Source organism: Colobus angolensis, unplaced genomic scaffold, assembly GCF_000951035.1.
Source record: "Colobus angolensis palliatus isolate OR3802 unplaced genomic scaffold, Cang.pa_1.0 Scaffold19, whole genome shotgun sequence".
Classification (NCBI taxonomy): Eukaryota; Metazoa; Chordata; class Mammalia; order Primates; family Cercopithecidae; genus Colobus; species Colobus angolensis.
In genome coordinates, this window is record NW_012115043.1 from 2,924,560 (window position 1) to 2,939,185 (window position 14,626).

The 14,626-nt window shown below is 36.7% G+C and overlaps 1 protein-coding gene across 2 annotated transcripts in view; it reads right to left on the reverse strand.

Moving 5' to 3' along the window:
- The window catches only part of PIAS1 (protein inhibitor of activated STAT, 1), a 144,369-nt gene that overhangs the window by 13,252 nt on the left and 116,491 nt on the right, over positions 1 to 14,626 (reverse strand). For both annotated transcript variants that reach the window (XM_011940342.1, XM_011940341.1), the window contains 4 exons: positions 12,861 to 12,934; positions 3,765 to 3,925; positions 2,357 to 2,487; positions 1,481 to 1,661 (listed from right to left, as the gene is read on the reverse strand). In XM_011940342.1, the coding sequence (XP_011795732.1) occupies positions 1,481 to 1,661; positions 2,357 to 2,487; positions 3,765 to 3,925; positions 12,861 to 12,934 (547 nt within the window). The remainder of the gene's footprint in view (positions 1 to 1,480; positions 1,662 to 2,356; positions 2,488 to 3,764; positions 3,926 to 12,860; positions 12,935 to 14,626) is intronic.

Consider the following 14,626-nt stretch of genomic DNA (forward strand, 5'->3'; position numbering starts at 1 on the left):
GACAACAGGCACACAGCACCACACCTAGCTAATTTTTTTGGTAGAGACAGGGTTCTACCATGTTGCCCAGGCTGGTCTCGAACTCACTGAAATCTTTAATCTCATTATACACTGTCAAACCTGAAAATGATTTGACTCCAGGCACAGAAATGCCTGCTTTTGATCTGGTGTTGTAACAATGCCATCTATGGACTTTCCTTCTCTCTCTTACATTCTTTCTTTAGTCCCTACTGCTTGCTGGAAGGGTTTCTGGTTAGCTTCTATTCAGTTACAACAGGCCATGTGGTTCTCCTGCTTTATACCTAAAAAGGGACACATCTATTTCTAGATTTACAATTAGTGTGCCACAATTGTGCTTCAGCACAATTAGAAATCTTGCTCAGAATCCCTGATGTGTCTACAGGACTAACAGCCTGTTTTGGGAGCACAGTTGGAGTCTGCTACTTGTTTTACCACCCCCTAGAAAGTGCTAAGCTCTTTAAGGTTAAGGCTGTACTTACTCATTTTATTATCAACCATGCTTAGCTGAGGGTGTTTTATACAAAGTAGATAACAATGTTTCATGAACTGAAGCATAACCTAGGTACACTGTTATTGATATAAGACTCATGGAAAATATGGGAGAAAAGTCTGCAAAGTGGGAAATGTGTACTGCAACAGAAGTCATTCACTGCCAGACTCATTCACATTCTGAGGCAGATTTAAATCATTGGTCTTCCTCTGCTTTCAACCTGAAACATTCAACTTGGGGCGAATTTTAGAGCATACATTCCAGTTTGAACAAATGTTCTACATCCTGTGAGCAGGAGCAGGATCACCTGGGAACTTACTAGAAATACGAATTTTCTTTTTTTCTTTTTTTTGAGACAGTTTCACTCTGTTGCCCAGGCTAGAGTGCAATGGTAAGATCTTGGCTCACTGCAACCTCCACCTCCTGGGTTCAAGCAATTCTCCGGCCTCAACCTTCAGAGTAGCTGAGATTACAGGCGCACGCCACCACACTTGGCTGACTTTTGTATTTTAGTAGAGACAAGGTTTCACCATGTTGCCCAGGCTGGTCTCAAACTCCTGAGCTCGGATAATCCACCTGCCTCAGCCTCCCAAAGTCCTACGATTATAGGCGTGAGATACCACGCCTGGCCTAGAAAGACAAATTTTCTTAGTCTCTCCTCCTGACTCAGACGCAGGGGAGCAATGTGTGCATTTTAATAAGCTCTCAGTTAATTCTGATGTATGTATACCAGTTTGAGAACCATAGTACTAGAATCATCTTTTGATAATAAAGAATACTATCCAAGTACGCTTTTAGTGCACTACCCCAATCCCTCCAGAGTATTACAAACCTGGGAAAAATTCAAACTATTCTTTGATTGCTAAGTTAAATTTCACAATCAAGAATCATTTTATTTGGCAAGTCTTTAATCCCTATTTGCCAAGTTAATTTTCATGATTACTTTTTTTTTAATGTCTCAGCACTTACCCTTTATTATTTAGTGGTGATGTGGGAGAAAGGGAAGGACAGGTCCTCTTGGCAGATGGCTCTTCTTCCTCTTCATCAGATGAACTGTCTATGGTTAGGTCAATCACTTCTACTTTCTTGTTTTTATTTGAGGACTGGTGGTGAGAAGCTACTTGATGCTCCAATGTGGAGCTCAAGCATCCTATATGGGAATGATTAAAATACAAGGCAAGGGAAGGGTTATGACATCTCTTTTCTCAGTGTCCCTATAGTTTATCAGTTACAGTTTAGATTCACAATATTGTTGGAGCCAGAGAGTAGAAAACCAACAGTGGCTCTGTTCTACTAAGTTTAAAACCATTATTTAATAATAGTAAATTATTTTTCAAAATAATAATAAATTACTGAATTAGAATGAACAATCAAAATGTGTCTTATGTCCACTTCAGAAGAAAAGTAATTTGAGAGCACAGACTGTATATTAATTTTTGTCTGTATAGTATCTAACATACTTAAGAAATACGATGATAGCATTTTCAAAACTCATAGTCTCTTTCCAACAAAAACATACTAAAAGCCAGGAAAAAATAAATAAATGAAAACTGAACCTTTACTACTCTGTACCAAATCTGTTAAGAATTTTAAAAGGGTACAGTTTCAAAAGTATGACTTTACAAATGACTAATTATATTACATTACTTTGAAATCTTATATCAGAAAAATTTTTAAAGCTGGCAAAAAAGTGAATTTAAAAGGATTTCTATCAATAAGTTAATAGGAATCATTAAGCTATCCACAAACTGCTCAGTGTTTTTTAAAAAATATATGGATTTTAATATTGAAAACCAGACTTACAGCAGTAGGGAGACTGCCCCTTCCTTGTGAAGAACTACTCACCATCGACTCCATTGTAAGAGGCAGAAACTTCTTGTACTTCCTTTTTCGATCTCATTGGTGCCCAAGTGCCATCCTCCTTAAATTGTATTTCATCACAGTCTGTACAGTACTTTAGGATTTCCATAAACAAGCTGTAAGAAAACAATTCATCCTTAAAATATCATATTTTAAATGAAAAAAGTTGAACAAACCAAAGGATAAAAATTATTAACAGTGTACAATCACAACTATGGAAAGACGAAAACTGGAAAATTATGCACCCGAAAAAGCTTTTTATTTTCCTGTGTTTTACAATTTTTCTTTAAAACAGTATGTGTGTACATGGCTTTTATAACAAGAAATGGCAGAACCTAAAGCTATGTTACACATAAAGTTGGAAAATATTACTATTTAATTCTGATTTACTACTAAGTGATCACCATCATTTCTGAAAAATTAAAACATTTAAGTTACATGTTTTTCTTTTTTTTCCCCATGACTGGTGTGACATCTTTCAAGCTCCAGGTTATACCTGTATTGCTAAATATACTCAATTTCTGATATTACCACCTTTAGGCTCCTATGTTTTCTTAAATACTATAGGTAAGTTGCCTTAAGTCTTTTGCTAGAAAGTACAGGAAATATTAAGTACAGGCCGGGTGCGGTGGCTCACATGCCTGTAATCTCAGCACTTTGGGAGGCCAAGGCAGGAGGATCACTTGAGCCCAGGATTCGAGATCAGCCTGGGCAAAATGGCAAGACTCTGTCTTTATCCCCTCACCCCCCGCAAAATCAAGTAGATTCCTCCTTTTCACAATTGTTTTTGTTTAGTGGCAAAAGTGGGGAAAAAAGGAGGCTGCAGAATAGGAGAACATTTAGAGGAACATTCCAAGATATCTGGTAGGACAGATAAAACAAAGGGGTATTAAAAGCAATAATTGGTTATTGTGATGCTATAGGTGGACAAGACAAAAAAGAAAAAGAAGATCATGACTGAAGCTGGATCTAATCTCCACAAACAGGTTACCTTCTATTGAAAAGCCCAATTTTGGATGAACCTGAGGTAACCCAAATTTCCCCACACATTTTTTTTCCAATGTGATCTGCATATCTAGGGATGGATGGACTAATGACAGGAAAATGAAAAGGTGTAAGCACACCCTGCTTAAAACCACTAATGCTTTAAACGATAAATGCCAGGAGACACTGACAGTAACACATGTATTTTCAAAACAAGGGAACATCGAGTTAAAAAGATAAAATATTCATAACACTAATTTGAAATAAATTACTTTGAAAGTATTGGTTTGCAGATTCACAAAAATCCTACAAATACATAACTTAGAATTTTCATCCCAAATCTGATGTGTAACAAACCCAGATAATATATGGTCATTTCAAGGTACCAAAAACACTTAAAGTAACATACCCATCAATAATAAGGTGTTCATATGGAGCCTTCTTATCACAGACAGGACAAACCCAGGTTGGTTTTTTCTCATTCATCTGAATGTAAAGAGTTGCATCGAAACACTGTAGATGAGAACATGTAAGGGCCCGACACGGAATTGTCAGCCGCATTTTACCAAGCTTTAAAAAGGGAGAAAAAGTAAGTATTAGGTAATTGCTATTCAACATTTAAGCTTTGACAAAAATTTCCTAGAACACAACAGGTAGGCATGCTGATTTAAAGCACACTGTGTTTACTTTTCATCAATGTAGGAGAACATTAAACACATTTCCTGTGAAATATCCATAGGTTTAAAAATTACAGCATTTCTTTGGCTATCAAACAAAATGACTATGGAAAGTCTACAACAAGGGTTATTTACTAAAATCCACAGCTCACAGATCAGCTTTTGGTGGAGAGGGTCATAATCCCTTGAATTATACTCAAAATTTCGTGTGTGCATTTTTCTGGAGAGAGTTTCACCAGTTTTTTTAAAAAAGAGATGGAGTCTTGCTATGTTGCCCAGGCTGAAGTGCCAACTCTACTCACAGGCACAATCATAGCACTCTACAGCCTCAAACTCCTGGGCTCAAGCAATCCTCCTGCCTCAGCCTCCAGAGTAGCTGGCAGTACAGGCGCACACTACCGTGCCCAGCTTTTCTCACATTCTTAAAGCAGTCCTTGATCCAAAAAAAACAATTTAAGAACCACCTAACTAGGGATTAGGGAAAATAGAGAATGTCTTATTAAATACTGCACAATACAGAAATCCATTGATATTTGCTATCAGTCTTACCTATGAATAAGAGTAGTTCACAGGACAAAACTGAATCAATAGTCATCATTCCCCATGATGTTTGGCATAATTGCCAAGTGGCAGCTCTGAGGAGGAAGGCAGGTGCACACACACTCTGCATTGCTTCCTCACTGGGAACCATCACGAGCAATTCAGCCTACAGCCCTGGACCTCTAGCACCTCCAGCATGTTAGGAGACTTGTTGCCCTGCAAATACTGCTTCAGCTGACATGCAGTGAGTCTATCCAGGGAGGAAGTCTGCTTCATCTGGTCCCTGAGCTGCTAGCTTTAGCCCAAGGCAGAGAAGCCGCCCAGAAACCTGCACAGGGAGCTACCATATCACTATCTCATTCCCCAGAAGCCAGCTTGTACCACTGTAGAGTCTCCAGATCCCACAATGGCCATATAGTAGAGAAGTTATCTACTTTCAATAACCACATTGTTTGCCAAGTACCAGGAAAAGATTTGTGAACTTGAAAAATACAAAGGCTTGTGCTGGAAAGGATGTGGAGAAATAGGAATGCTTTTACACCGTTAGTGGGAGTGTAAACTAGTTCAACCATTGTGGAAGACAGTGTGGCGATTCCTCAAGTATCTGGAACTAGAAATACCATTTGACCCAGCCATCCCATTACGGGGTATATACCCAAAGGATTATAAATCATGCTACTTATAAAGACACACTGCACACATATGTTTATTGCGACTATTCACAATAGCAAAGACTTGGAACCAACCCAAATGTCCATCAATGATAGACTGGATTAAGAAAATGTGGCACATATACACCATGGAATACTATGCAGTCATAAAAAAAGATGAGTTCATATCCTGTGCAGGGACGTGGATGAAGCTGGAAACCATCATTCTGAGCAAACTATCACAAGGACAGAAATCCAAACACCGCATGTTCTCACTCATAGGTGGGAACTGAACAATGAGAACACTTGGACACAGGGCAGGGAACATCACACACCAGGGCCTGTTGTGGAGTGGGGGGCAGGGGGGCGGTATAGCATTAGGAGAAATACCTAATGTAAATGATGAGTTAATGGGTGCAGCAAACCAACATGGCACATGTTTACCTATGTAACAAACCTTCACATTGTGCACATGTACCCTAGAACTTAAAGTATTATATATATATGTGCATATATATATATATAAAAGAAAAATATAAAGGCTTGAGAAGAATATGAGTTAAATGAGGAAAAGATTCTTGGCTTAGATCAATTTCAGGGAAATGTGCAATTTCCTGGTCTACCAGGAAATTAACTGTCATTTGGTGCCCAAAATAATTGCTTTGATACCAATGATTTACTGTGTCTCTAAGAAAGGCATTTAACCTTTCTGGGTCCCTTTTACTTTCTCTAAGGTAACACTGTTTCCTCCTTACTTCAACCAGATGTAGCCATGATGAATAAAAATAGAATCCTGAACATGCTATAAACTTATTGAGAATAGAGCAATGCCAGTTTACAGTATCAGAAGTATAACCTGGAAGGACCTAGAGTAAAAACTGGTAACTCCCTTCTGTGTACTCCCAACTCTATACTCCTGCATATGATTACAATCAAGCACCACATAACATTTTGGTCAACAGTGAACCACATATACGATGGAGGTCTTCAAATTATGTACAGTACACAATACCTGATAACAGACAGCCATGTTACTGGTTTCTGATTTACTATACTTTTTATCATTATTTTGGAGTGTACTCCCTTCACTTATATATATTTTAAAAGTTAACTGTAAAACAGCCTCAGGCGGGTAGGAGAGAACAGCTCCGTGTCTGTTACTGCCACTGAAGACATTCCAGCGGGACAAGACGTGGAGGTGGAAGGTAGTGATACTGATGATCCTGCCCCTGTGTAGGCCTAGGCTAATGTGTGTCTTAGTTTTTAACAAAAAAGTTTAAAAAGTAGAAAACAAAAGTAAAAAATGTTAAAAATAGAAAAAAGCTTATAGAATAAGGATATAAAGAAAATATTTTTGTACAATTGTACAATGTGCTTGTGTTTTAAGCTAAGTGTTATTACAAGAGTCAAAAGTTAAAAAATTAAAAAGCTTATAAAATAAAAAAGTTACAGTGGCCAGGTGCAGTGGCTCACGCCAGTAACCCCAGCACTTTGGGAGGCTGAGGAGGTAGGATCACCTGAGATCAGGAGTTTGAGACCGGCCTGGCTGACATGGTGCAATTCCGTCTCTACTAAAAATACAAAAATTAGCCAGGCATGGTGGCATACGTCTGGGATCCCAGCTACTTAGGAGGCTGAGGCAGGACAATCACTTGAACCCGCGAGGCAGAGGTTGCCGTGAGCTGAGATCACACTACTGCACTCCAGCCTGGGCGACACAGGGAGACTCTGTCTCAAAAACAAAAAACAAAAAACAAAAATCAAAATTACAGTAAGCTAAGGTTTATTATTGAAAGAAAAATATTTTAAATTTATTGTAGCTGCAGTGTACAGTGTTTATAAAGTCTACAGTGATGTAAGTGATGTCCTAAACCTTCACATTTGCTCACCACTCACTGACTTATTTGGAGCAACTTCCAGTCCTGTAAGCTTCATTCATAGTAAGTGCCCCATACAGGTGTACCATTTTTCATCTTTTATACTTTTTACTGTACCTTTTCTATGTTTAGGTACACAGATACTTAGCATTGTGTTACAACTGCCTACAGTATTCAGTTTTGTAACATGCTGTACAGTTTTGCAGCCTAGGAGCAATAGTCCCAAGGTACGTAGTAAGCTATACCATCTAGGTTTGTGTAAGCACACCTATGATGCTTTTGTTGAACAACAACACCTATGATGCTTTTGTTGAATAACACACCTATGTTGCTTTTGTTGAAGAACAACAAAATCCCCTAATAATGCATTTCTCAAAAGGTATCCCCATCATTAAGGCATGCACAACTGTATATCACTTATTTATATGTGTGTCTCCTCCTACCAGAAACAGGTTGGACTAATTTCCTTGTCCCCATACTTGGAAATATACAGCAGTAAGACAGTCCCGTGCACTGATAAAGCTTCAGTTGTGCACGATGGGCAATTCCAGGAGGCACCACTCATGGACGGTATGCAGGTCGTACTCAGTAATTTATAGTGCAGTCTGAGTATGAGTTCTGGTGTTAGAATGAATACTGGCCCCACTATGTACCTACTGTGTGAATTCTGAGTGTTATTTTATTTAATCACTCAGAGGTTCAGTTTTATAAAATGGGGATAAAAATGGGATCTACACAATATGATTGTGGGGATTCAATTACGTTTACTGCATAGTACCTGACACATAGTAAGTTTTCAATAAATAAAAATAGTATTAATTAACATATTTGCTTTAAATCACTTTGTACACTAGGAAACCCATCCAAACCTCAGCTTAGTAATTCTTTTATTCTGGGCTCACAAAGTATTAAACAGCTTCACCAGACTCCCTTACTGCACTTCTACTCAATTTTAATATTTTTATTTTTTGAGACAGAGTCTCCCAAGCAATTCTCCTGCCTCAGCCTCCCAAATAGCTGGGATTACAGGCAGGTGCCACCATGCCTGGCTAATTTTTGCATTTTGAGTAGAGATGGGCTTTCGCCATGTTGGCCACATTGGTCTCAAACTCCTGGTCTCAAGTGCTCTGCACACCCTGGCCTCCCAAAGTGCTGGCATTAAAGGCGTGAGCCACCTGTCCAACCAATTTTTTATGATTTGATTTGCATAAGCACCTGATAAAAAGGCCAAAAAGAACAAAGTAGTTACAACAGAAAAATTACCATTAGGCAAGATACCATGTGGCATTAGTTCAGAAACATTTTCCAAATAGCAATCTGGTTGGTGGTACCAAGTTACATTTTTATATCTTATGTCAGACCTTAACTTATCTATGAAATACAAATTCCTATTTTATAAGGTACTTTTGCTATTGCCTTAATACTAAGTAGAAAAACCACAGACTAAAAATTCTAGACAAATACAGTAATAGTACACAAGGTTTATGAACTGTAGAACTACCAGACTACTTCTGATTGTTTATGAAAACAACAGATAAGATGGTAAGAAATAAAGATTATTTCAGAATCCAAGCCATAGGCAATGAAATTTATACTCTGAAAAGCAGCTGTTTTCCAAAGGCCTTCATCTCACATACCTTTACCCCATGATCTCCAGCTGTCAGTTCATATCTTTTAAGCAAGAGAGGAACTCTCAAGCCTTTATCTTCAGCTATACTGACAAGGTGCCCTACAGAGTTTTTAAGGAATGCTGACACAGAAATGGTGCAAGAAAGACATAAATGCGTACATAAAAGCAAAAGTTCACTTTCAAATGCATTATTAGCTGTCACACAAATGCTTTAGAATCATAAAATAACTATTATGTGATAATTCTTATATTCGTGATTTTTTAAAAAATCACTAAATTCTAAATAATTATCTGAAAAACAGATATCGATTTTCTCTAACTTGGTATAAGGAGAGAAGCTGAACTTTGAACGTCTTCATCTTGTGATTACAAATTCTTCCTTTCCCTTTATAGGACATAAATTATGTTTGAATTATTTGCATATAAACACTTTAACTCCCAAATGTGTTTTCTAATGCCACTAACTTTACAATAATAGTGCTATCTATATTAGTAACTGATGATGCTGCAAGAGAAAACATTCTAGATATAAGTTTTAACCAACTTATTTTTAAAAAGCCCTAAAAATGTCAAAACGTGCTTTCTCCTTGCAAAAGGAAAAAGTGTGACATTAAAAACAATTTCAGCTGGGCACAGTGGCTCACACCTGTAATCCCGGCACTTTGGGAGGCTGAGGCAGGCGGATCACTTGAGGTCAGGAGTTCAAGACTAGCCTGGCCAACATGGTGAAACCCCATCTCTACTAAAAATAAAAAATTAGCCAGGCGTGGTAGCAGGCACCTGCAATACCAGTTACTCAGGAGGCTGAGGCAGGAGAATTGCTTGAACCTGGGAGGTGGAGGTTGCAGTGAGCTGAGATCACACTACTGCACTCCAGCCTAGGCAACAGAACAAGACTCTGTCTCAAAAAATAAAAAAATTTTAAAAGGGCTGGGAGTGGTGGCTCACACCTGTAATCCCAGCACTTTGGGAAGTTAAGGCAGGTGGATCACCTGAGGTCAAGAGTTTGAGACCAGCCTGGCCAACATGGTGAAACTCCATCTCTACTAAAAATACAAAAAATTAGCTGGGCGTGGTGGCGCTCACCTGTAGCTCTAGCTACAGGTGAGGCAGGGAAATCACTTGAACCTGGGAGGTGGAGGTTGCAGTGAGCCAAGATCTGGTCACTGTACTCCAGCCTGGGTCACAGAGCAAAACTCTGTCTCTGGAAAAAAAAAGAAAAGAAAAAGAATAATTTCACAAGTTTTTTTCACAATAATATTTCATAAATACATTTCCAGAGTTTATCTTCTTCTATCAATTCCAAGCCATTTGTATTTGGGTTTACAAAGCAGTTTTTAATAAATTCCTCCACCTCTATTTTTAATAAATCAGAACCATAAAATTCCCAAAGAGTAAAAACATTTTTAATTATTTTTGTTGCCTTTAGCTAAATGGCACAGAAACAACAGAAACTCATTTATTTTGAGCTCTGTACATCACAATAAGGGCAATTGTAATGCACAGTACGACATCATATTTACATATTTCAAAGAGAGCAAATCTCCTTTATTATCCTATAAATTTGATATATAGATATTACTAAATTTTATTTTTGAGTAAGAACATACCTCAAATGTATGATCTTACTATTTCAGAATAACTGTGAGGGATTATCCCTTTAGCCAAATAGAAACCCATGAAAGTATTATAATTATATATTTTACACATACATACATACATATACACAATATACACATATAGTTGTTTTGTTTTATACTCTGAATTTTTAAAGCAGATGTCAATTACAAATGAACTGCTGGCTGGGCGTGGTGGTTCACGCCTGTAATCCCAAGGGAGGCCAAGGCAGGAGGATTGCTTGAGGCCAGAAGTCCACAACCAGCCTGGGCAACATATGAAGACCTTGTCTCTACAAAAAAATACAAAAATCAGCCGGGTGTGGTGGCACATGCCGGTAGTCCCAGCTACTTGGAGGGTTGATGCAAGAGCATTGCTTGAACCTGGGAGGTGGAGGCTGCAGTGACCTGAGATGGCAGCACTGCACTCCAGCCTGGGTGACAAAGTGAAACCCTGTCTCAAAGAAAGAAAAATAAATAAAGGTGCAAAGAGCAAAATGTGATTTATAGTTTCTAATAATATAGAGATGAGCACCTGAACTACAGAATTAAAACATAGTTCCACAAATAAAACTTTTAAGATTTATATTGGAGTGCTTATTTATATGAATAAATGTTCATATATGTGTTAAACATAAAGCCTCAGGTATATTAGTACAACTATAAACACTTTTAAGTGAGACTGCAGAAAAACACTACTCTTTCCAGTGATTTAAATAGAAAATGAAGTGTATGTACTTTTCTAAACTTACTGTATTTTCTGAATTGGTGTTTTACAACAAAATGAGGCGGCAAAGAACAATGGAGGGGGAATGGATAAATCAGGGTTTTGGAGAAAGAGGGTAGAATAAGTATACATCTTTTTACCTTTTTCTTTTAAAAACATTTTTGGTCTTTTTCTCACCCTCTACTTCCCCAGTGTGTGAACCATTTTTCTAAGCATGAAACACACACACACACACACACATACACACACACACCCATACCAGTCTCCTTTACAACCTAGGCTGTTGTAACATTTACGTGGTTACTTAAAGAATTTTTTTAACACTAATATAAAAAGCCTGGAGTCAAAATATTTTTCGCAAGAAAAAAATTGGCTTTATTATAAAAAGGAATAAAAATAAACGTTACAGGAATAGAAGGATATATACACAATGATAGAATTTGGTGGTTTTAATTAACTTCATTGTATTTTTTTCTATAACTTACAGAAACTAATTCATGATCTACTAATTTTTTCATATTATGTTTGAAGTTTCATAAATTACCAAAAAAACTTGTAACTACAAATAACATTTAATTTCTATTTAAATTCTTTATTTCTTTAAGAATACAGTAACTTCATCATCATCTGATATTAGTAGGATCTCAGTATCAACTGCTTTCAATATCAGGCCTGTCTGAACAATCAGGCAAAGGAGGAAACAGATGTGTCCTTTCATTCTTTCTCCCCAATTTAAATATGATTAATTTGATTAATTATAGAAAAAAGTAATCAAAATGTCAAGGTAATTTATTATTACTTTTTCACATATTTTCATATGGCCATATTCAACCACCATTCCTACCAATGAGCCTAACATCAAATTAGTTTAACATGTTTTTGAGACCTTTTCCCTTACAGGTTTAATAATTTGGTTAAGTCTTGGGACCATATATTTATTTCATGAAAATTATTGATTCTGACCTCATTTTCTAGCTTAAACTATCTCAAGGCTTTTTTATATGTATAACAAATTCAGCTATTTAGGCTGAACAGAAGTTTCTAATTGGTGAACTGTTACAATGTGGTCATTGTTGGCAAAATGGTTAAATGAGATATGTGAGTAATCACGGCTAGATTTTTACTCAGAAAGGTACTATCTTAAGTAAAATTTTTAGGCAGGCATGGTGGCTCACGCCTGTAGTCCCAGCACTTTGGGAGTCCGAGGTGGGCGGATCACCTGAGGTTGGGAGTTCAAGACCAGCCTGACCAACATGGAGAAACCCTGTCTCTACTAAAAATAAAAAATTAGCCAGGCATGGTGGCACATGCCTGTAATCCCAGCTACTCGGGAGGCTGAGGCAGGAGAATCGCTTGAACCCAGGAAGTGGAGGTTGTGGTGAGCCGAGATGGCGCCACTGTACTCCAGTCTGGGCAACAAGAGTGAAACTCCATCTCAAAAAAAAAAATAAAAATAAATAAATAAATAAATAAATAAATAAATGTAAAATTTTTATAAATACACTGAGACAATAAACATTTCTTATTTGGAGATTTTACGATTGAGCCTGAGAGATGGTCATTAATCACAGGCCATATTTAGATATGTCTTACCAAGAGTAGATCATTTTTTGAAGACTTATTTAGATTCCAAATGCAATGCCTAGATGTCTTTCCACTTTTCATAAACTGTAACAATGGTGGACATATTTTAGAAGTAAACAGAATTTCTCAAATAGTAAAAATACTTAATAAAAAAAGAAAATGTATGTTAAACTTTCTGGAAAGCAAGTAATAGTTAACACTTACTGGACACAGTAGAGAAACCCTTAGGCTGGTTGTAGCTATTTCACTGTCTGGATCCGCAGTCAACTTCTCTTTAACTGATATTCATTCAAGAAGAAAAAAAAGGAAACAAACAGAGTAAGTTTATTAAAGATACATTACTGGAACATTACTATAAAGAATAAAAAACTTAAATCTGCTCAATTATTTCCCAATTAATGGAACAGATAAAAACAACCATATGGCTTTTAATTCTATAAGCAAAGGATGGAAAACAATTGTTTATCTGTAGAATGACTATATTTCCTGTAAATCTCCTATTTCTCACTCAGGGGACAAAAACCTGCAGCAATATGAGATATATTTCTCTAATATGTTGACATATTCAACTGCTAGTAGACCCTTTTTCTTTTATAACTCTAAGATACTGGATCAAGGTTTTCTTTCTTTTAAACTATGACTAATATTATTTGGGCTCTTCTATTTTCAAGGACATTAATAATAAGAATAACATTTATACATTTTTGAAAGCTCAGAAAATAAAAACATTTACTGTAAAACAGCTTAATTCAAACTTTAAATTATGAAAAGAGTCCTATTTCTTTTTTTTAACTATACAATTATTTGAATTTTAATCTATTTGTCTATAAAATGCGTGTGCCCTCTTGGGCAAGTCAATCTTCCCCTCTCAGCTTAATTTTACTTATAGTAAAATTGGAACCCACACTAGATAATCTTTAAGTCTTTTCACTTCAAACTTCTTCTGGTTCTTAAGGGAGGAGGAGACACTAGCAATTTTACTTTTCCAAGGCTGTTCTTTCATTCTCTTTCAGTCTGATATAAAAGACTCCTTACAATTCTCATCTGGAAACCTGAGCTATCTGTTACCTCTGAAAACTTCAATAACCAGTAACAAGAAAAAACATTATAGGGGTGGGACAGGAAATGCATATATGTAATATTCCAACAATTTTAGAAACTGTCCCATAATAACTTTAAAGTCTATATGGTATAAAGGGGCCGTAAGTGGGGTAGCTGTATACATAGTTGACAGAATTTCTGAGCTGTGGTACAACTAAGTGTGACCAGATAGACACCATATAGAAAAGAAAATGAAGAGAGGGAGAAGTACTTGGGTAAGTTACAATTTCAGAATCTGTGGTTCTGATAACCATTTATGAGAAATCCTACCTTTATTAAACACAGTGCCCTGGATTTTAGTCTGGGTTTTTTCAGATGGTCCAAATCCTGGATATCCTATCCAACTATTTCCATTAATTAGTGGATCTCAAGTAAGGTGCATATCAGACCTACCTATAGAGAGCTTCCTGAATCAGAATGAAAAGAGGGACACTAATTGGTAGTTTTTTAAACGCTCCAAATATGATTCTAATGCCAGACTAAAAAGTCATTTCATGCCCTGGAAATTCCAAATTTTCAAAGTCTTAATGTACTTCACAGGCTGTCTCCTGACACACACAAAAAGGCATACAACTTCTGGTTTTTAGTTTGGAAAATATAGTTATAACACTATGCTGATGAATACCATATATAAATTACAAAAAGTATGCCTTTGTCATTATACACCAAATCTTAGTCAATCCTTTCTCATAAATATGATTTTAAAAAGTAGTATCTTTGTTAAAGGCAACAAATAATCGCCATATGAAATAAACATGCAAATAGAATTTTTTTTTTTTATCATTATACTTTAAGTTCTAGGGTACATGTGCATAACGTGCAGGTTTGTTACATATGTATACTTGTGCCATGTTGGTGTGCTGCACCCA